The sequence below is a fragment of the Podarcis filfolensis genome (genome assembly GCF_964270895.1).
Source record: "Podarcis filfolensis genome assembly, chromosome: 3".
In the NCBI taxonomy this organism is placed as follows: Eukaryota; Metazoa; Chordata; class Lepidosauria; order Squamata; family Lacertidae; genus Podarcis; species Podarcis filfolensis.
In genome coordinates, this window is record NC_139606.1 from 67,068,833 (window position 1) to 67,091,361 (window position 22,529).

At 40.6% G+C, this 22,529-nt stretch overlaps 1 protein-coding gene across 20 annotated transcripts in view; it reads right to left on the reverse strand.

Moving 5' to 3' along the window:
• Window positions 1-22,529, reverse strand: part of SYNE1 (spectrin repeat containing nuclear envelope protein 1) — a 276,264-nt gene that overhangs the window by 195,131 nt on the left and 58,604 nt on the right. For all 20 annotated transcript variants that reach the window (XM_083607892.1, XM_083607884.1, XM_083607889.1 and 17 more), the window contains 12 exons: window positions 18,481-18,588; window positions 17,022-17,159; window positions 15,639-15,803; window positions 11,048-11,160; window positions 10,271-10,439; window positions 7,432-7,528; window positions 5,853-6,055; window positions 4,497-4,661; window positions 3,531-3,683; window positions 2,888-3,031; window positions 2,265-2,438; window positions 281-439 (listed from right to left, as the gene is read on the reverse strand). In XM_083607892.1, coding sequence (XP_083464018.1) covers window positions 281-439; window positions 2,265-2,438; window positions 2,888-3,031; window positions 3,531-3,683; window positions 4,497-4,661; window positions 5,853-6,055; window positions 7,432-7,528; window positions 10,271-10,439; window positions 11,048-11,160; window positions 15,639-15,803; window positions 17,022-17,159; window positions 18,481-18,588 — 1,788 coding nt within the window. The remainder of the gene's footprint in view (window positions 1-280; window positions 440-2,264; window positions 2,439-2,887; window positions 3,032-3,530; window positions 3,684-4,496; window positions 4,662-5,852; window positions 6,056-7,431; window positions 7,529-10,270; window positions 10,440-11,047; window positions 11,161-15,638; window positions 15,804-17,021; window positions 17,160-18,480; window positions 18,589-22,529) is intronic.

The following is a 22,529-nucleotide window of genomic DNA, read 5'->3' on the forward strand; positions in this document are numbered from 1 at the left end:
AGACTCAGGAAAATCTTCTTTGTGTAATCATAGAACTGAAAAGTAACCCGGAGGCTGCCTAGTTCAACCTCTCAACTAAATGCAGAATCTGTGATGCAGGATGCAGCTAAAGCATCTCGTAACAGAGAGATGCCCAGCCTCTTCTTTCACACCTCAAGCTGCCTTATTTGACGTTATCTGGGTGGCTCTGGCTTTCTTCTCAGACATTTGAGATGAAGGCTCAGCTCTTTCATGCTGGGAGTGCTGCAGAATGGACCAACCTCCTTTCACAACAAATTACCTGAAAAGCAGCTTGTATTTCTACTACTTTCTTTTGAAGCACCGAAAGATTGAAGTGGTGTAACACCTTACTTGAAGTCACAAACTTCACAATGGTCTGACTGTTTCTCTCAATTAGTGATATGTCTTTCTTGCAATTTTCTTGATAAGCTACTAGATCCTAAAAGAAAATGAAAAATGAAAGCAAAATTAAAAGTGTTTTTACAGTAAGGAAAACTAAATAGTCAAAATAACACCAGTCTCAAACTAATACATCCATGTGGTATGTCCACATTTTTTCTTTTTTAACATAATAATAATGAGTGAATTTATCCTTAAAATACAGAAGTTGCAGTAGTATCATTTCACAAAAGTTAGGTGTTATTTATTATTTTGCAAACGTTTTTTAAAGGTCGTAGTCCTGTGTGAGGTTTATGTGTACTGAAGCCCCAATGTTTTCAAATAGCTCTTGAGCATTTGAAATGAAACAGGATTGATCATGTAAAATTTTAATGTAAATTTTAGTTTTTAAAATATTATTACAGAAGATTCATTGATACTCATTAAATGCTTCAAGGCTATTTTCCTATGTAAATATGTTACATTTATGACAAACCCGTATTGTGGGCTTATTAGCATTCAGAAAGCAATTTCTGTGTCATATGGAAAATTCACCTGTAACATTAGTTATGTATGTCTCAGCAGGTGACTAAGGCTGCAGTTTTAAAAACATCTTGTATATAATTCAGCCCCAGTAAAATCTAGTGGGGGGCTACCTTTGAGTGAATATACTTGGGATCAGGATTTAAGTTACTCATACGCATGTTCCTTCGTCTCTATCACTGCATTCCCCAGAAGATAAAGAGGCACATCAAAGCAAAAAAATAAAAGGCACTCAGCAAGTAGAATCCATTAAAATTTAATGATTATTGTTTAAAACATCACAAAAAGTAAGGTGGTGCCTTAAGTGTTTTAGAAAGTACCATTATTGTAATTTTTAAAAGCAAAGATCAGCAGCCTGGAATAATATGGCAGGTATGGTTTAATTATGATTTCTCCAAAGCAGGATTATCTCCTGAAGCAGAGCCTATGGTAGAGGGAACTTGCTTACCAGACAATTTTAATGTCATATTCCTTTGATTCCTTACAAAGATTTACTAAAGTATTCCTTCTAATGATAGCAGATGAGATTCCTGGGTTCTAATAGAAGTGCGTGATAGCTGCATAGGTCAAAGAGCTGCATATTGCTTTAATAAGGATAGATTCACAACGCTGTATGAGGCCTTTTTTCCTGTTCACTCAGAAGAATAACATTTTTTCATTGGTGCACAGGGTTGCTGCCTAAGCTTGCAAAGGTGACTTCTGCTTTCAACACTCTGCACTCAACACACTATTTATGATAACGTGTAGAAGCGAAAGGAAAGTCCAATGCTGTAAAGAAAAATATTGCATAGGAACCTGGAATGTAAGAACCATGAACCTGGGTAAGTTGGATGTGGTCAAAAATGAGATGGCAAGAATAAATATTGACATCCTGGGCATCAGTGAACTAAAATGGATGGGAATAGGCGAATTCAGTTCGGATGACCATCATATCTACTACTGTGGGCAAGAAACCCACAAAAGAAATGGAGTGGCCCTCATAATCAACAAAAGAGTGGCGTAAGCAGTACTGGGATGCAATCTCAAAAATGATAGAATGATCTCGATACGAATCCAAGGCAGACCTTTTAACATCACAGCAATCCAAGTTTATGCACCAACTACTGGTGCTGAAGAAACTGAAATTGACCAATTCTATGAAGACTTACAACACCTTATAGAACTGACACCAAAGAAGGATATTCTTCTCATTATAGGGGATTGGAATGCTAAAGTAGGGAGTCAAGAGATAAAAGGAACAACTGGCAAGTTTGGCCTTGGAGAGCAAAATGAAGCAGGGCAAAGGCTAATAGAGTTCAACTGTTCAACTGAATCTCCCCTTTGAGCATTCATGGAAGAAATACCTGATGTTGCTGTTTAAAAACATCGGCAGGTTGGACTTCGGGGTCTAGGACAGAAATAATTTCATTGACTTTCTCAAGAGATTCATAAAAATTTGTAATTTGCTTCTCCAATTCTTCCAGGTGAGGCAGCAGCTGCTGAGATTCATAGAGCACAACCGGACAGGTACCATCTACCTGAGAAATATATATATATTCACATTATTGTATATTGTGCATTTTTAAAGTAAAATGGGCCTTATAATGCATCATTATTCCCTTAGCCCCAACATAAAAGGTTTAAAATAGTAACAGGTTCCTATAATATTATTCACTTTATGTTGACTATATGTAGTTATTAAATTATCATTAGAACATTTGTGTGGGTGAGATGTCATTCTACTGTCTTATACTCCACATCAGCTTCTCTCTCCCACACATTTCTCTGCCTACCCTTTTAGCCTCATCTTACCTGCCATCCTTGCCTGATTTCCTCTTTGATAGGGCAAGTAATACTGCAATCCTACAGGCACTCATCTGGGAGAAAGTCCCACTGAATTCTCCGAGACTTACTTCCAAGTAGGCATGCACATCAGTCCTAGCCTTACATCTAAGCTTTAGAACATCTTCAACAATTGCTTGAATACCTTGCCAAGCTGTCCTTTGATTCCTGACATAGTTGCAAGCATTTCATTGACTTCTTCTGGTGGGAGTTCCTTGGTAACCAGTTGTGCTGTCCTTGTAACCATCTTGTACTGAGATTCCATCACAGGCACTTTCTGTTTAATATCCTGCAACAAATAGTTCAGCAGTAACTATGTATGTAGGTATGCACTTTCTTTTTATACAGTGACTGTCCGGCTAGTTGTAGGTGCAAGATCTACTCTGGGTAAAACTTAATACTACCTCTGGTCCACCATTATAATGACTACACTACACCAGCTCTTCCTGGTTCTCATGTAAGCAAGGGAGAAATACAACGGAAAGTGTAATATTTGCAAGGAAAGAAAGTACCTGAAAACCAGAACATATAAACTGATGCACCAGCTAAATAAGGCTCTGCCCTAGAGGATGCACTCTCCCATAAGCCCTGGGTACAACAGGCAGGACAGGATAGAAGACAAGGGAATAATAGTTGGGTAAACTAAACCTAGTCCCCCAACACTCTGGACCAGTGTGGGAGGTGCTGTTGGGAGCTGAAAGGGTAGCAAAACATCACCTTGCTCTCTCCATTGGACTCAACCCTGAATGTTTAAAGAATGGTCTCTGCTGGAAGAAAAAGAAACTTGCCTCTATTTCTTGAACAAACATTTTCATATTTAGAAAGGACACTTCTAAAGGAGCACGGAATTTCCTCTTTGCTTGATCAGTGAAAGCAGACAAGGCAGCTACACCATCCAAATATTCTTTTCTCATTCTTTCTAATTCATCAGCCCGAGCGTACTATGAAAGCAGATAAAACAGAGGGTCAATAGAACACTGACTGGTTCAGGAGCAAATGCTTGCATTTCATTCAGTATTATTTTTAGAACTCCGTGAAGTGATATTTTCGCATTGAAAATAGCATTAAGTAACATGCACATCTTTACAGTGGCACAGGAAGGGGGTGCGGTGGGAGCGGCCCACCCCAGGTGTCATCACTGAGGGGGGTGTTCAGTCAACAAACGCGACAAAATGTGGCTGAACTCGACGCTGTGTAGTGGAGAGTGTATGGATAAGGAGTCAGAATAGTATGTTCTGCATCTGAGGTCAGAGGAAGTATGCCAGAATTGCACTGGCGGTGCCACGGGGCTTTCCGCCCTCCCTCCCCATTGGTGGGGGAGCCTGTGCCTGTGCCGCTGCCCCCTGAACTTACTCAGGCTCGGGCATCGCTCTTAAAGGCAGAGGCAGGCAAGAGGGGAAAGCAAGCCGTCCCACCAGCACTTGGGAGTTGTGTGAAGCCACTTCTTTCTTTGCTGCCACGCACTCTGTATCTCTGTTACACTCAGGTATTCATGGGTTTCTTTTCCTGAGTAATGAGCTGTGTTTTTGAAGTTGCGAACAAATTTACATGGTGACCCTTTTCTCCTCCTCCTCTCTCTCTCTCTCTCTCTGTGCCCCCTTCCACCTTTCCACATATCCCCGCTTAACTGTTTCCTGCCTCGCTTTAAATCCTTTCTCACATGGAAAGACACCTTGGGGAAGTGATTTTGCCCTTTCGGCTCCTTTTTGTGTTAATGGGTAACAACTATGGAACAAAAACCACCAAGGACATACTTGTTTGACTTGCATAAATAACTCTCTCCATCGTCCATTCAGCAACAGCAGCTGTTGTTTTAAATCTCTGGAAATGGTCTCATCACACGTTTCGATCAGAAAATTGCCAGCATCATTCATAGCAGTGTGCTGCTGAATCCACTGTGGTAAATGCCGGAAGAAATCCTAAGAAGAACACAACTAGCAATGAATTCTGAAAATGCAAACATAAAAACCTCACACCACTTATTAAAGCATCATTTGGTTTCCTCCTTACTTCCCTTTACAACTAGACTGACAATGTCTGTTTTCTGCATGTTGTAAAAAATGAAAACCTTTGGTACCTATTTGTTATGGGGGCAGGTAGCCATCATTAAGACTTCCCAAATGAAGATTTGAGACACTGAAGTGCAACCTTGCTTTATTTACAGTTCATGCTTCAACAAATGCACTTGCCTTGATAAGAATAAATAGGTAACCCTCTTTCAAACTTTGAAGCTACAAATGTGAACAAGAGCAGCTGTGAGATGATCCCAACCTCTTCAACTTCATACTGGGGAGAAAGGCTGAGGACTGTGTGGCCAAAGCACTCAAAGAACCTCGGAGACTGTGTAGGACTAAACTGGCAAAAAAAGCCACCAAAATATTTACTGGCCCTGCCTTCTAAAGGGAAGCATGGGGGCACCTATGCAGAAACTGTACATATCAGAGATTCTATGTGTGTAAGGAGATCCTGGACCAGGCTGATCTTTGAAGACACAATGCATGATAGCCTTCAGCAAACTATGATGATAAATTATTTCTACTACCTATTTCTTTCCATATTCTGAGCCTTGGCTTCTTTCAAAGCTAATCCTCTGATCACTCTTGTCGGAGGACCTGAGCATATAGTGGCTTCACTACTGTTGGTGCTACATCTAGGTGTATGTGTCTCCTCTTTCCATTTCCTTCTCTCCGGGAGACAATGCCAGACCTGTCTCTACCTCTGAATCCTCCTGCCCTGCAGGGCTGCCAACTTGAATAATTTTTTTGCGGGGAGGGGCAGGTAAGCAATTACATGACATGGCACATTTGAATGGCAATACTTATCAACTTTGGGGGGCACTGGCCCCCTCAAATATTTTATTGGGGGGGGGCTGAAGGGACCTTGGCCCCTAGGAGTTGTCTCCTATGTTGCCCTGTAACATCTAGCCTGCCCCCTTTCCAATAGTTGACCGAATCTATTGTAACTAATTATTTGTTTTGTTAGCAAATGATGCTGGTCCACATGTATGTCCAGTGCTGCTGTGCTTAACGTTCTTTGGATCAGGGTCCCTGTTAAACAATGGCAAAGAGCACACACAGCCACTATAGCATTTATCAAAGAATGTTCCTTACCTTTTTGGCATGTTCAGATTGATTCAGCATTTTTTCGGCATCTTCTAGCCAGGCTTGCAGACTGGCCACTGTGCTGCTATATCGGTCCCAATTAGCAATGACTTCTTCTAACATGCTTCTCACACTTCTCACCTCTACTGACAAGTGCCTCCACTGTGTTGTTGTCTCATTCATGAATCTCATAACACTCTCTATCTCTTCGGCTGAAATACAGTACTGGAGTTTAACATAAATCTTGACCCAACTGAAATGAGTATTCCCAGAGCTGCAACTTTTAATCCATTAATTGGTTAGATTAACCACTTCTAAAACTTTTGATTGGCCCCAAACTGTGCCCTGGTTAACTGGGCAGTAGCGTTTTGCTTTTGTTTTCAATGTTTAACCTGGTACGGATGAAAACGGCATATGGTGAGCAGCATCTTTAAAGAAGTATCCCTCCTTCTCCCTAATGCAGGGGGGAATAGAATGTTACTTCAAATATTACGTCTGCTACAACCAGTGCTTTTTTCTAGAAAAAGAGGTGCCGGAACTCACCATGAACGCCTCCCTTGTTCTCTTATAATGGCAATGGGGCCCCACCTGAGAGGTGTTGGAACTAGGTTCCAGTGAGTCCCAGCTGAAAAAAAACCCTGGCTACAACACACATGCACTCACAGTCTCAACACAGAGTGTGTTTTTTCACTTCAGAGCTATTGCCTTAGGTCATATGTAAATTTAATTAATATTGCCACCCCAATGGCTTAAAAATATGAGCTGGCATGGTTAATTCACCCCACCCCCATGACGCTAAAGGGAGGAATTTTTTAAAAAAATGGAAAATGGGGGGGGGGAGGCAGGAGAGAATAATCCACTTCTCCACCCATCTCCATAGGGAATTCTCTTGTTTGTATTTATAGAACATTCCCTAGTGCTTGGTAATTGCTACAATAACTGTACAGCGTCAGTAGTATTATTACCCCCAGCCTTACTGCAGGTGTGCGACTGGGCTATATGGTTCTTATTTATCCTAAAGCCTAGTTCTTATACCACTGGAAATACATGACCAAGAAAAGGGAAATGGTCTTTGCTATATCAATGCAATCTTAAGGCTAAGAAGCACTTTGTACAAACAATAAAATATGTAAGGAATATCACAGTGTATCTGTTCATTTCTTATACAATGCTGGCCTATAGATTAATAGAAATCTGTTTATCAAACAAGGAAGCACAAAGCCACATCAATTTCTCTGTACTAAGGGTAGAACATGTGGATGATACAGGTGCCTGAAATCAACAATGATACACCCATTAAATTACTAGCTGTTACCGATAATGCTGTCAAGGGACTCCTATGTTTTGCTTAGGGACTGCTTGCTTCCATATGCTTCAGTGCAAAACTAGAGAATGCCTACTGCGTTATTGCCAAGAATATTGCTTTGAATTTTCTTCATCTAGTTGATCTTCTAGTTGTTAATTTGTACACTGAACTCTAATTTTGTCATGTTCCAAATTGCTTAGCAACAGTTCAGCTTGATCATACAGCAAAAATGGAATCTAGAAGCACTTTAATCTAATGCCAAACAAATATATTGTTACTTACATGAGCCATTAGCTCTGGCGTACATCTCAGCTGCCTTTTTCAAGATTTGGTAAGTAACTTCATACTGCTCAAAAAATTTGTTATTTTCTATAACAGACTGAAAAGAAAAAAAAAGAGAGAGAGAATGCAAATGATATTGATACAATTTATGGGGAAATAAACATTACCTACATTTTCACATATGTTAAGAATTTTGTCTGATTTCATCTTTCTCTATTGGCTTATAAAATGAAATATGGAAATGCTTCTGAACATTTATAAACTTTACACCATCATCAAAAAGTGCATTACTTTGTAAAATATTAACAGAGGATTTCAATAATCATTGAGCACAAATTATTAGTTATTAAAAGGTGTCACAATTAGGGATTGGGATGTCATTCAGATTAAATGAATGACTGTCTTATAATGCATCAGAGCACTGATCCGTCTAATTCAGAATTTAATTTTTTAATTAAATTTCCATTTTACATTTTAGAATATTCACTTAAACAACCTTAAAATATCAATGACTTCCCTTCCTCTCTTTTCATTTTGAACAACATAAATCCCTTCACATTTTATATAAACTAATTCAATACTGTCTATAGTAACGTGCAGAGCAGATTTGGGGATGGGACGAGAGTAGGAGAGGGAGGCTAACCACTTGTGCTAGTGCTAATCGTTGCATTGGCACAAAAATGTTTGTTGAATACTGCCCCATATCTATTCAAATGTCCTATTGAATTTGATGGATCTTACTTCAAAGTTAAGTGGGATTTGACTTGCACAGAAATGAATGGAGAAAGGAGAATACTGGGGAGATGAATGGCCTGTCTGCAACTACAAAATGCAACTTGACTTTACTAGTAAGCTCTTCTAGTGTCAACTTTACATGTTGACACTTTACATGTTACTAGTATTAACTTTACATGTTAGCAACTGTAAATGATATGTTGCACTGAAGAACAGACTAGGGACTCAGCTACACAGCTGCAAATAAAACGTTTTAAATGTGTTGTAAAGTGTAACATACAAATGCGACACTAGATGCAAAGTTCAACGTATTTTTCAAAACATTTTAAAATAATGCATTTTCACAGCGTTTTTTATATGTGTATAGATTCCACCTAGGTCATTCTCCTCCCACCTCAAAAATCCATAGATAATTAAAACAAGGGGGACCCTTCAGCAAGATATTGCAGTGTTTGTAACTGCTCCAGTCTAGCACCTTGCACCCCAACCTGGCTGACAGCTCCACCCAACAGTCTCGTGCTCCAACAGAAGGTCAGCATTCTGAAAGGGTTGTGGGGGTTATGGGTATATTGTGCCCAATCCAAGCTGTATTAAATTATTTTATTTCTCCATTAATTTCTATGGATGGCTCTCTCTCCCATTCATGGGGTCATTTAAAAATAGCTTCTAATAAAACAGAAAGTGACCTTTTCTGACAATGAGATGGTTCTTCCTACCACATATATATACCGGTATACATTTCTCCACACTCCTGTTCCAATTACTCCATTCTATTCCAACCTCTCACTCAACTGTCAGTTCCCCCCACCTCCTTCCAGTCTTTTAATGTACTGTGACATCATGTTATTATTGGACTATTTTAGGGTACCCCCCTTAAGTTTCCACCCCCAGAAGTTTTTTTCTTAAAAATTGTGCATATCTTTCCCACCTCTTTTAAAAATGGAAGCTATGATGATCAGATTCGGTAAAAGCAACCAAACAACAAAATTTGCACCACTGCTATCTCAACCACAGAGACTTGTTGGTCTTGCAATCTTTAGGAAGACTTAGGATGCAGTGATCAATACACCACCCTAGTCTACACCATGGTTGTCAGCTGGGACTTGGGGCTGCTCTATTAGTTATACTTAGATTCCATTGAAACCAGTGGAACTCAAGTCATAAATAGATCGTTCCAATGAATTCAGTGGAACCTAAGTAACTTAGTCCAGATCCAACACTATGTGTGGAACATCTTTATAGTGGTATACTATATCAATATATTATATTGATTATATTATATTGATATAATCTGTGCATCAAAAATACAAACTTGTCTCATACTGGCCAGAACCTTGGTCCATCTAGCTCAGTATTACCTACTGACTGGCTTTCCAGGATTTCAGCCAGTAGCCTTTACCAAGTTCACCTGGCAATGACAGGGTTTGAACCCGGCACATTCTGCAGGCAAAATGCAAATTCTGTAACTGAGTCAGTTACAGTGTAACACAAAACTGTAGGTTCTTAAGTAAAATGCTAAGAAAGCTGAACATGAATGCTTTGTGACTGCTTAGGAGGGAACAGTTCATTTCCAGAGGATTGACAGTTGCCTAGTAAAAAGAGCATATATTAAGAACATGGGCGATGTGGCACAGTGTGTGCCTTGACTCATCACAATGTGGGAGGCTTCACCTCCACTCATTCTGTGACTCCTTTCTGTGGAAAATATGTTAGCCTAGAAGAAGAAGGAAGCTTTTTCTTTCCAAAAAGGAAGAAAGATTGCCATCATACAGACCATGCAGCTGTGGGTGTTATCCAGCTGGTGTTATCCATCAGCAGGAAAGGGAGTGAGGCAATTTTATTTGCCCTGAATGTTCCCCAAAAATCTGTTCTGGAGGATTGGGTAGGCCCCCAGAGCAGCTTTCAGGGGGCATGGGGATTGCATGGGAGAAGAGGAATTGCCAAAGGTTGCTTCTCTGCTCATTCCGCTGAAGGATGTGCTCCGCCAATGGAGGGGCACCATTTTGACACCACCCTGTAAGATCTATTTATTTTTGCATTCTTGGTTTATATATTTCATTTACGTTTCAAAGTTGCATTCAAAAATGAATCAAGATAAGCTTACAATATAGTTTTGAAGAAGCAGTTCAACAGATTCCCTTCTTCCATATTTGATAATCCATGATTTTAATTTTGACTCTGCAAGGACCAAGAGTGATAGCAGACGGTATTTCAGTTCCAAGAATTCCATTTTCAGCAGATGGAGCTCAGATGTAGAGGCAACAAATTCAAACCTAGACATGAATCACACTATAGTTAACATTCAATTTGCAGAAAATTATGTTTTCAGGCTGCAAATGCAAAGCCTAAAGGCACATTTAATTTTACATTGTCGTTATTTTGTATATTGCTAATTAGTAGCAAACTAATGATTATGTTTATTAAGTGAAGAAAATGTGACTTACTGCTCTGTACTAAACATGCTTACATCAAAGTACATTTCATTTAATTCAACAGAGCTTGCTTTTTAGTAAATATATTTAAGACTGTAGTCTAAATGCTTTTCATTGTCAAGTATCATTTTCCTACTTCTCCCATAAATATGTTCAACATGTTGTTACATAACATATTTCCTAACGTTCATTGACAACAAACAACCACTATATATATATATAGAGAGAGAGAGAGAGAGAGAGATCAAAATCCACAGCTTATTTAATTTTAAGCTTTTATCAGTAATAGCCAGAAAAGGCTTTGCAAGATGTTTACAACAACAACTTGTTGTTTCCATAGACAGTAAAAGCCCACTGGAAACCTAAGAGGCACCGACTTTAACTGAAAATAATGTAAATCAAACAGATCCTTTTATCATTGCAGCATTTAAGAATGAAATATGACTTACCTCTCTGCCATATCATCTAGCTGTTCTGGTGGAACAGGGACTCCATTGACAAATCGAGCTCTGTGGATCTCCTGGAATGTCTTTTTGTAACCATCCACATTTTTAAGCACATCCTAAATTGGATATTTTTTAAAGGGAAAGAGAAGGCGAAAAAAGGTTCACCGTAGGCAATTTTAATAAGTACAATTTTTAAAATCTGCACTGATGACTCAGTGTATGAGAGCATTTGATCACGCTGCTACATTTATATGCGAGGTAAAGCATTTACAGCAGCAAAAGCTTCTACAGAAGGAAAGTGCCTTGTGAGATACTGAGCCAAAGCTGTGTCTAATAATTCTGGCACATTTGAAAACAGGCAATAGAGGCACTGCCTAAAGCACTTGCAGCTTGAAGGGAACATGTTGCATAAGGTATCTATCTACCAATCTCTCATTTGTTGAGATAAAAATCAACAGTTGGCAGCTGTTAACATTTCATGTCTATAATTTTCCACCTCTACCCCAGCACTGCACATTTACTGCACTGCTCAAAGCACCTGAACAAATTCTTTCCCCTCTTAAAACCTACAGATTTAGATCCATCAAGTATGTTATGTATTCAATGCACAGTGAACTTTGGCACATGAAATAAGACTGATCAATAAGTATTGTCTGTGTTAGAAGCAGGGGAAGCCGCTAACCCATGCTGATAAATACAAATCAGTATAAGCCTAATAATAACTCTTCTCTGTAGTATCTAAGCAACAGTACTTCAAAGGTTTAAGGGAGATTACATATTAAAATGAATTACTAGTAATCATCACTTAAGAAATAACCAGAATGAAAAGATGCTACATGTATCTGTCCTTGGGCTGCCTGAGTGTGGAGGATTTAGTGACGCATAGCCCTTATGTAAACTGACTAGCATAAGGTTGATATAGGTAAATAAGTAAGCCAACTTCAATTTTTTCACTTGTCATTCTTGTGACAAAATTACTTCAAAATGCTGCTTTTCACAGCCCTTAACTTGAAAGACAACAACACATCCAAGTAGATTTACAACAGTAAGGAATCAGAATGGGCTGCTGCCCACAACCACCTGACAGGTGCTGCTGCTACTGCCAACAGCTCTGCCACGTCTGCCTATTGTGGCACAATGGCTATTGAACTGATGCTTCATAGATGCTTTTTAGTTTACATACTCACTGTGTATAAACATTTAACACAGCTACAGTGGTACCTCGGGTTAAGAACTTAATTCGTTCTGGAGGTCCGTTCTTAACCTGAAACTGTTCTTAACCTGAGATACCACTTTAGCTAATGGGCCTCCCACTGCGGCTGCGCCACTGCTGCACGATTTCTGTTCTCATCCTGAAGGAAAGTTCTTAACCCGAGGTACTATTTCTGGGTTAGCGGAGTCTGTAATCTGAAGCGTCTGTAACCTGAGGTACCACTGTACTTGTACAACTGTACAATGCGTTGGGCTGTGTACAGTGTACTCACGATTAGCTCTCTCACACCCATGCCAACAAATACACAACAAAGTACTAATAAAGACAGGAACAAGAAACAGAACACAGCTGCAAATTAAACGCAAACCTAATACAAAAAACTAGAGCCTAAATCGGTATAAGGGCAGTGGTACTGCCCAAGTAACTAGTAAAACTTTAAAAAAAAGGTAAGGGACTCCTGACAGTTAAGTCCAGTCGCGAACGACTCTGGGGTTGCGGCGCTCATCTCGCTTTACTGGCCAAGGGAGCCGACGTTTGTCCACAAACAGTTTTTCCGGGTCATGTGGCCAGCATGACTATGCAGCTTCTGGCGAAACCAGAGCAGCACACAGACACGCTATTTACCTTCCCGCTGGAGTGGTACCTATTTATCTCCTTGCACTTTGATGTGCTTTCGAACTGCTAGGTTGGCAGGAGCTGGGACCGAGCAACAGGAGCTTCCGATCGGCAAGCCCTAGGCTCAGTGGTTTATACCACAGCGCCACCCACGTCCCTTAGTAAGACTTAGATGCAGACAAAACACAAATTAATTTTATATTATCTTATCCTATTGTCTTATTTTATTTTATTGAATAAGTACGGGCCTGGAATTGAGATATCAGGATGGATTTCAATGTCACGCTATGGTGACTGTCCCATCAGCACAAGCAGTGCAGCTTGTCAGGTAGAATGATCCCCCCTCTCCTCCCCCTGTTCTGGGGCTTCTCCAACTCCCCGTGGGCCAATTTCAGGGATGTCAGTGACACAGTGGAAGAGACGGGTGAAAGGAGCTTGCTGACGGCACTCATTAGGTGAATCCAACCCTGAGCGTCTGTTGCGCGCTAGGCAAACTGACATGACGTGACAATGAAACTGAACATTGGCTTGTGCAACATAGAAACAATTGCAACAGAACAAAAAATGCCAGATGAATGTGCAAATGAATATTGGAAAGGATTGAGGCATGTTCGTACATCCCTAGGTAGAGAGCAATTCTTGAAACATGCAACATTTGAAGACAACAAAAACAACAAAATGTAATGCATTACAAGTGCCTGAATGACATTTTCAAGGAGCTGCAGCTGTTGATAAAGAAGCATTCTAAACACTATAAAGTTGGAGATATAATAATTTTAGGAAGTATTTATAATTGTAAAACATTTCTTTAAAAACATGATCTATCAACTGAAAGTTATGAAATTTAAATGAAACACTGAGGAGGTGGATAGCTCAGTTGGTTAGTGCTGACAATGCCAAGGTTGCAGGCTTGATCCTCGTATGGGACAGCTGCATATTCTTGCATTGCAGGGGGTTGGACTAGATGATCCTTAGGGTCCCTACCAACCCTATGATTCTATGAGGTAAAGCTTGCAATCAGGAGCATTAAAAATAATTTGAGAATTATACATTCCCTCCTGGCTTGCCCTAAACTGCATGCGGGCAGCATACATGCAAAGTACCAGTCATTATTTGCAACTGGAGGGCTATGGATATTTCCTATATAGGCATCAAGTCATTCCTCTCCTTCCCAGATGCTCCTATCTACAAGCTGCTCATGGTCACAGCCTGGCAGGCATCATTAAGCCCTATGCTGATGGCCTCCTAACACATGCAATGATGTACATTTAAATAAATTTAAGGCAGGAATCCTCCAAGTCCCACTGAACTCAACTGGGCATTCTTCTGAGTAGACATGTATAGGATTTCATTGTTAGTCACATTAGTACAGTTAAAGTAGTCTCTTAAAAGCATTGGGCAGACATCCGCCAATCTTTAATTTGGAATGGGACCTATTAAGCTAGATTGATTTAGAGGGCATCCACCAGATGCCCCAAATTAATCTGATTTTAAGAAGGACGCATTTAATCCCATGTCTAAATTCTCCATTTCAGATCTTCCCATCGCAATTCAGCATGAGAAAACCAATTAACTAAATATTGCCTTATGTCATAACAAAGAAGAAATTTTTCTTACAACTTTGCAAAGAGATGCCGCACATTTTAATAACAAAAAGAATAAGAAAATAAATCATTAAGATCAAACAATTAGAAGACCTTTGTAGAAAGCCCACTTAAAATTGCATAGGAGTAAATAATGGCATTTATTTAATATCACTAATATTGTTTCAATACCAAAGAGAAAATGGGGTGCGCTTTTTTAAATTAAAACATATTTCATCGGGTTGAATGGAACCAGCCTTCACCTCCCACAAATGGAAGGGATTCTTCTGTCAACAGATCCAGCAAAGGAATCCCAGTGGCAGAACAGGGGAGGAGGCAATTTTCACTGAATATTCCCTCCCCCTGGAGCCTGCCATAGCCCCGCAAAATATGCAATTTGCTTCTGAGACTCTGCAGGCCTCCCTTTCTGTTTTGACTGGTGCCCCATTCTGCACTTTGGCTTTTTCATCAAGGCCAGGAAAGATCTCTGCTCTCACAGAAACCATATTCCAGCCGCTGCCCTTTCTTCTTAAATGCTCTTGACATGGCACCATTCTGGGGTGAAATGACAGTGGTCAAAGCTCCACTGTCAAGCCCCTCCCCTCTACCAAAAAGGCAGAATGAAGTTAAGAAACTACCACTTGGTTGGCAGGTGGTTTCCAAAACGTTTGGAAACTTATTCCTCCTTGAAATTGCCCTATTTTTTGTCCACTTATGCTTGTGTTCCTTAGTTTGTGCTTAAGCACTTAAGATATACATTTATTAATAGGGATATAAACAAAGCAAGTGAATGGGTGAAGTTAGAGGGAACAGAGAAAGCTGGCCAAGTGTTCATTTATCCTAGGCTGCTAACATATTGCTCATGAAAGCAATGTTTCATTCAGGATTCTCTTTTTATTTCAAAGAATGTAGCAAAACTAGCATAACATATTTGGGCCTCCATTCAGAAAACATGATAGCAAAAGCTGAAAACAGTAAAGGAAATGCACACCCTTCTTTTTTAAAAGTAGGATCTTTTTTCTCTTATCGTGAAGATTCCAATCTATTTCAGCCTCCTTCTTTTTACTTAGTTTTTGACAAAAGAACCTAACGCTGCTCATGTTATCAAAATATCATCCTACACTGTGTTTTAGCAAAATGTGATAGTTTTAATATAACCGTTATGAAGAATCACACTACAAACCTTTTGATGTTCAAGCTTTCTGTTTATGATGTTTGCTGTTTCCTCATGAGCTTGTTGACTGATGATTTCTTCCGTAAGAGAAGCCTCTGCACGATGAAGCCAGGCTCCAATAGTACCCAGAGGAGCAGGGAGAGATTTATCAAGGTGCAGGTGCCATTCAAATATCTGAAAAATGCAAACATTAAGACTGTTAGTAGCATCAGCATGTATAGTCTGGGGGTATTATTTAGAGATGTGGGGGGATGTAACGTATTTGATTCAAAAACCCCAGATACACATGAAAATATTGATAAATAATGATGTTGTGAACACAATGCTAACCATATGGTTTGGCTCCTCCACAACAAGCAGAGGTGTAAGTACATTAAAACATTCTTTATGGATAAGCTGACAGTTGCATTAAACTGAGATTTCAGACAAGTGGCTAGTGTTGCCATACAATAACAAAATTTTCAGGAAAAATATATATAAAGCAATCTAGTAAGAAACTTGAAGTACCCATACTGTGATACACACCACTCTGCTCCTGTCAGCATTTCCAGTTCCTGAAATGTACCATCTTTCCTTCTGCACGAAAACTTCTATACCTGTTATGTACTAAGCTTGGATCCTAGAACAATAGGCAGGTAGGATCCTAGAATGCAGCAACCTGATTGGCCTGCAGGAGCAGCCCAATCAGGCCCCAGGAGGAAGTCAATCAGCCTACTAGGCAGGTAGGATCCTAGAAAGCAACACTTTGGTATATGGCCAGTGACTGTGCCTTTTTGTGTATGGGCTGTATAACTAGAAGAAGCAGTGAGCAATGGACATGAACATTGCTATGTCTTCTAACCAGTATAGTTGCATAGCTGCCTAGTAACTACCTGTGGGGAACATAGAGTAGATTTTAGGGCCACAGAAGGGAGGGTGGGTGGGTGTAAGAGAGAGAGAGAGAGAGAGAGAGAGAGAGAGAGAGAGAGAGAGAGAGAGAGAGAGAGAGAGAGAGAGAGAGAGAGAGAGAGAGACCTGCCCCACTTACCTGGTTGATTGCCACTCAACTTAGGATGGGGAACATCAGGCCAAGGGAGACTGTGCGTGAGAGAGAATTTTGGCTCATGCTGGAAGCTTGGAACACAGAGACTTGTCTTGCTCTGCACTAAACCCAGTGCTATGGCTTGGGAACCTTATTGGGAGGCAAGACTTGTGGAGTGTTGATGCTATGAGCCTCTTCATTCTATGCGCAGATTGTATAGGTGTGCAAATAAAACTATATATCCTAAAGAGACCACAGCCTCCATTTACCTTCATTCTAAGAAAGCAAACCCAGTGTAAGTGGTGGTACCCCTGGAGTATCTCACTGCTCAGAGACTGGGATGTGTGCAACAATATTTTTTGAAAACTTACCCGGGAAGTAACTCTGTCCCATGCTTGCTTCACCAAAGCTTGATCAAGAGACAGCTTGCCGTCTTTCCTTAGAGACTGTATTGCAGATTCAATCTGTTTCCTCTTTATTTCATACTGTACTCTGAAATGTTTAAAGGACTGCAAGGAAAACAAGAGAGCAAGGATGAAAGAAATTTTGGCAAAAGAACAAATAAAGTTCCTCCCAAGCCAAAATAGAAAAGCAGACATAAGACATGGCAAGGACCCAATATTCTTCTGACCCATATAGGATGGGAAGCAGAACTCTCAAGAAACTAATGAGATGAGGGATAGCTCAGTCAGTAGAGCATGAGCCTCTTAATCTCAGGGTCACGGGCTTGATCCCCACGTTGGGTGAAGGATCCCTGCAAGTAGGGGGTTGGACTAGATGACCCTCATGGTCCCTTCCAAATCTACAAATCTGTGATCTGTAATACTGGACAAACCATGCATTTGTAACAGCGTCCACTGCTGATCAAATAGTTTCTGTCATTCCTACTGCCTCTGGAAAGCTATTTGAGTTATCTGGAGGAAGCAGGGGTACATGGACAGCACCACCCCCAGCACCCTTGTGCATCTGTTATGATACCAGCATTCTGGGGCCCCGTGGATCACCTTTTCCCAATCTGAAAGCTCTAAGCAGAAGCTAGCTTCTGGGCTAAATTTAAAGTGCTGGTTTGGACCTATTGTGCCAGACAAAAGCATTTACTTTCAGCCAGGCTTTAACTTGGAAAGTTTTAGATACTGTGTCCTCCTTTAGTGGGTGGGATGTATTATGCTGCCTTTTATGTATATGAACATTTTTAGCTTTTGTTCTGCTTTAGTTTTAAATCAGTTTTGTAATCAGATAGTAATAATAATATTAAGAAGAAGAAGAAGAAGAAGACGACGACGACTTTGGCTCAGCTGCCTGCCTGCTTGAAGCACTGTTACTGCCTCCAAGCCCTAAACCCAGCAGTGTCTATAAACAGAGGAAGAGATCCACTACAGGGCTCTCTGCCAAGGAGCACCTCAAACCTGAAACCAGTCCTGCAGAGACAGTGTTGAGGGCTTGTTCTACACTGAGGGTGAGGTACATTTGGAGGCCTCCAGTTCTTCACAGTTCCTTGATTATATATTTGAAGTGTGCTTTTGCACTATGCTGGCTAAATCTGAAATTAATCTTGGAGTTTTGGTCACATACGTGGTGGGATTAGATCACATATAAACTTGAGTATGCATGTCTGTCCACCTGCCATATGAAAGGCTTTCTTCATTTTTAACTAAGTCTGAAATGCCCTCTTCTCCCCCCAACAAACTCACATCAAGGGAGCATTGTGAAAGTTTGGCTAGCTAACCACACGCATAACACTTGCTTCAAGGAATCACTATTTTTTAAAATCAAATGTTTAATTTTGCAACAACATTCTTACCTGGTTTAATTTTGCAACAACATTCTTACCTGGTACTTCTCCTGCAAGCTTGCTTCCACCATCTGTGCTCTTGTCAAGTCTCTTTCAAATTGTTCTACCCATATTTTCAGGTCTCTTAGCATTAGTCTGTCCTCTCTCTGTGACAGGTGAAAATAAACAGGCCAAATGAAAACCACATCTTGTTTAAGATGTAAGACTGTGTGTGCTATAAATTGTGTTATCATGCAAAACCAGTTTCACATTTTCGAAGTATGTATACAGCTTTTGCTCTAATTTTATGTTATGAACTGCCCTGAGATCTACAGATATGGGGTTGCATACAAATAATTTCTTTGTTTCCTCATAGCATTTGTGTCCAGGACAGCTGTCTACCAGCTCCATCTGGTACGCAGGCTGATACCCAACCTACTTGCGGACTGTCTCGCCAGAGTGGTGCAGTAGTCTCCCGCTTGGACTACTGCAATGGGCTCTACATGGGGCTACCTTTGAAGGTGACCCAGCAACTACAATTAATCCAGAATGCAGCAGCTAGACTGGTGACTGGGAGTGGCTGCCGAGACCATATAACACTTGTCCTGAAAGACCTACATTGGCTCCCAGTACGTTTCTGAGCACCATTCAAAATGTTGGTGCTGACCTTTAAAGCCCTAAATGGCCTTGGCCCAGTATACCTGAAGGAGTGTCTCCACACCCATTGTTCAGCCCGGACACTGAGGTCCAGCACCAAGGGCCTTCTGGCAGTTCCCTCACTGAGAGAAGTGAGGTTACAAGGAACCAGGGAGAGGGCCTTCTCGGTCGTGGCGCCCGCCCTGTGGAAGGCCCTCCCAACAGATGTCAAGGAAATAAACAACTATCTGACTTTTAGAAGATATATGAAGGCAACCCTGTTTAGGGAAGTTTTTAATGTTCGAACCTTAATTGAGTTTTTTAAAATCCTGTTGGAAGCTGCCCAGAGTGGCTGGGGAGGCCAAGCCAGATGGGCAGGGTATTAATAATAATAATGATAATGATAATGGCATATCTTCATGTTTGGGCATTCTCAAAAGTCATGTGATATTGTGTAAGTCATTTGCTTTCACCTTGATGCAGCACCATTGAGTCAGATTACAGGAGCCCTATTCTGGTATTCAGACCTTATGAGACACTCACTGCACTGTACTCACTGTCCCCACCTGAGGAACAGAAAAAGCTGCCTTACACTGAGTCAGACTATTGGTACTTCTCGGTCAGTATTATCTGCACTGACTGGCAGTGATTTGCCAGGGTTATAGGCAGGGGCCATTCCCACTCCTACCTAGATGTGACTGGTTTGAACCTGGAACCTTCTGCATGCAAAGCAGATTCTCTACCACTGAACTACACTCTTTCCTCTTATGTCAGACTTACACACACACAGTGGCAGGGACACTTAAGGATGTGACAACAGGGGTGGGGATAGTGAACAGTGTTCTGCTCTTCCCCTCATTTGATTACTACCATGTGCAGTATGAACACTCAAATAGAGATAATGCAATGGGACTCTAGGGGACTGCATGGCCATGAAAGCAAACTTGAGATTGGGGATTGGGAACCCATTGCCCTTCAGATGATTTTGAACTCCAACTTCCATCAGCCCCAGACACATGACCAATTGATAGATGGAACTGATGTTCCTGTGAGAGATTGCAGTCAAATATAACTAGCAAGCACAGTGCTAGTTAGTGCATGAAGGGGTTAAGACCGGAGTTGATTCCTATGCCCAGTTAGGTCATGCCCCCTCTCCTCTGGAGAGAAGTGAAGCTTATTTCATCTTCCTTCCTTCCTATCTCTCTTGCTGTATCATGTAACCAACTAAGGAGGATGTGTGTAAGCTTACTTCTGAGCTTACAGCACATGTTTGGAATTATATTCTATATTTTGCCTGTATTATCCTTGCTGCTGCATGGAACAATGGAGGATTGAGACATTAGTAAGTAAAACATTTTTAACTTACTTAACTTTGTGTGGTCTGCTTATTGCAAGAGTGGCTGAAAGAGGTCAGCTGCTGTGTGCAACTGAATTGGGTAAAAAGGTTTAACAACCTATATTCCTAACACCGTACTGCTGTTTAACAAACTGAACTCAATCTAAGCAAATATTTGAATTTATATCTTCAACAGATTAAGGTGTTATTGAGACAGAACTGTAGCATTAAAAAAAAAACCCCATTTGCTATTTGGCACCTAGGGAAATGTTTAAACAGGAAGAAATGCATTAATTGAAAAGAACAGAAATGGATGCAACATAGACACATCTAGGAAGTAGCACAGTTACTTGTGGTGCACAATGTGGCATTTACTGGACTATCATTTTTCTGGGAATCAGGTTATTTGATGTCACCCATGGCTGCTTCCAACTTCAGCATGTTACATACCTTGTTACACAATAACAAGGTGGTATTCAAAAAAAGAAAAAAAAAAAGGGGGGGGAGCACAACTACAGTTACAATTCAGAGTAAAATAGTAGCTACTAGGTTAACAGAAAGAAATCAGCTAGTATTAAAAGAAGTCAGCTAGTATTAGTCACCAATAAAGGCCTCAGAAAATAAATGGGTTTTCAGCAAGTGTTGAAATTGTAGGACGAGCTGGTGATCAAAGTGAGATGGGGTAGGATTATTTATTAATCTATATATTGCTTCATAGCAGAATAGGTTTCTAAGTGGTTTACAAAAAATAAAAACACATAAAGCCATTAAACTAGATCTATAGTTAAAATATACCATAAAACAGTACATACAGCAATTAAAAGATAGGACACCAAGGACAGGAAATCAGGGGGATACCTGTGTAAACAAGTGTGTATTCAAAAGCCAGCAGGCTGTCAATACAGATGGGGCCTCTTATAGTGCTACTAGTACTACCTGTCTCCATATTACTGCAAGTTGAAAATGGTTGTGCCATGGCAAGCTTAATCAGATTCCATTTGTTGTCATTTTACTTGTGTTGGGGCAGGCCTCAATCTATCCTATGTCTTTGTAACTGATGTAATTGAAGCTAATGTGATCTGAAACCATCCATTGCCTTTTTCCTTTCCACTTTGAGCACTATGAGTAACTTTTTGCACCGACTCACACTCACCCCATAACCTTAAAGGAGAGCCAGCAATGTAGCAGTTAGCATATTGGGCTTTGATAATGGAAAGTTGGATTCCTATCTCTACTCCACTACAAAACTACTGGGTATCACTGGGGCAATCACCATTTCATCCTAACCTAACCTTTTTATTTTCAAAGAAAGTGGAAATAGTTCTCATGGAATATGGGAACTGTTTGGAAGAAGAGCAGGATTAAAATGTTATAACTTTTAAAAAGTTATTTCTTTACAAATATGTATATACAAATTTACCATATGCTTGAACATCAGGATGTAGAGCAACGTTGTTTTGGAAAATAAAGTCATTTCTCACGGTGATATCCAACTAGGAGACCTACTAAACTTAATGAACTTAGGTAAAGGTAAATGGACCCCTGACCATTATGTCCAGTCGTGACTGACTCTGGGGTTGCGGCGCTCATCTCACTTTATTGGCCGAGGGAGCCGGCGTACAGCTTCTGGGTCATGTCGCCAGCATGACTAAGCCACTTCTGGTGAACCAGAGCAGCGCATGGAAACGCCGTTTACCTTCCCGCCAGAGCGGCAGTGGCGTAGCGTGGGTTGTCAGCACCCGGGGCAAGGCAAGTAATTTGCGCCCCCTAACCCATGGATTTGCGCCCCCTAACCCGTGGATTTGCGCCCCCTAACCCTACCCCCCAGATGTTGCGCCCGGTGCGGCCGCCCCCCCTGCACCCCCCACGCTACACCACTGCAGAGCGGTACCTATTTATCTACTTGCACTTTGACATGCTTTTGAACTGCTAAGTTACTACAGAAGTCAGTTCTGAGCATGACTAACGTTGGCCATCAACATGTAAAAATAAAAAAGCTAACTTAACAGGATTTGACTCTCAAAATGTTGTGTTTTAGCTTTGTATAAAGAAAAGTGAATAGCTTTCTGAAGATTTGCTGAATATTCTATAGAGCATCACTATTAAAATGCAAAGAACAAACTAGACGCAATGTTG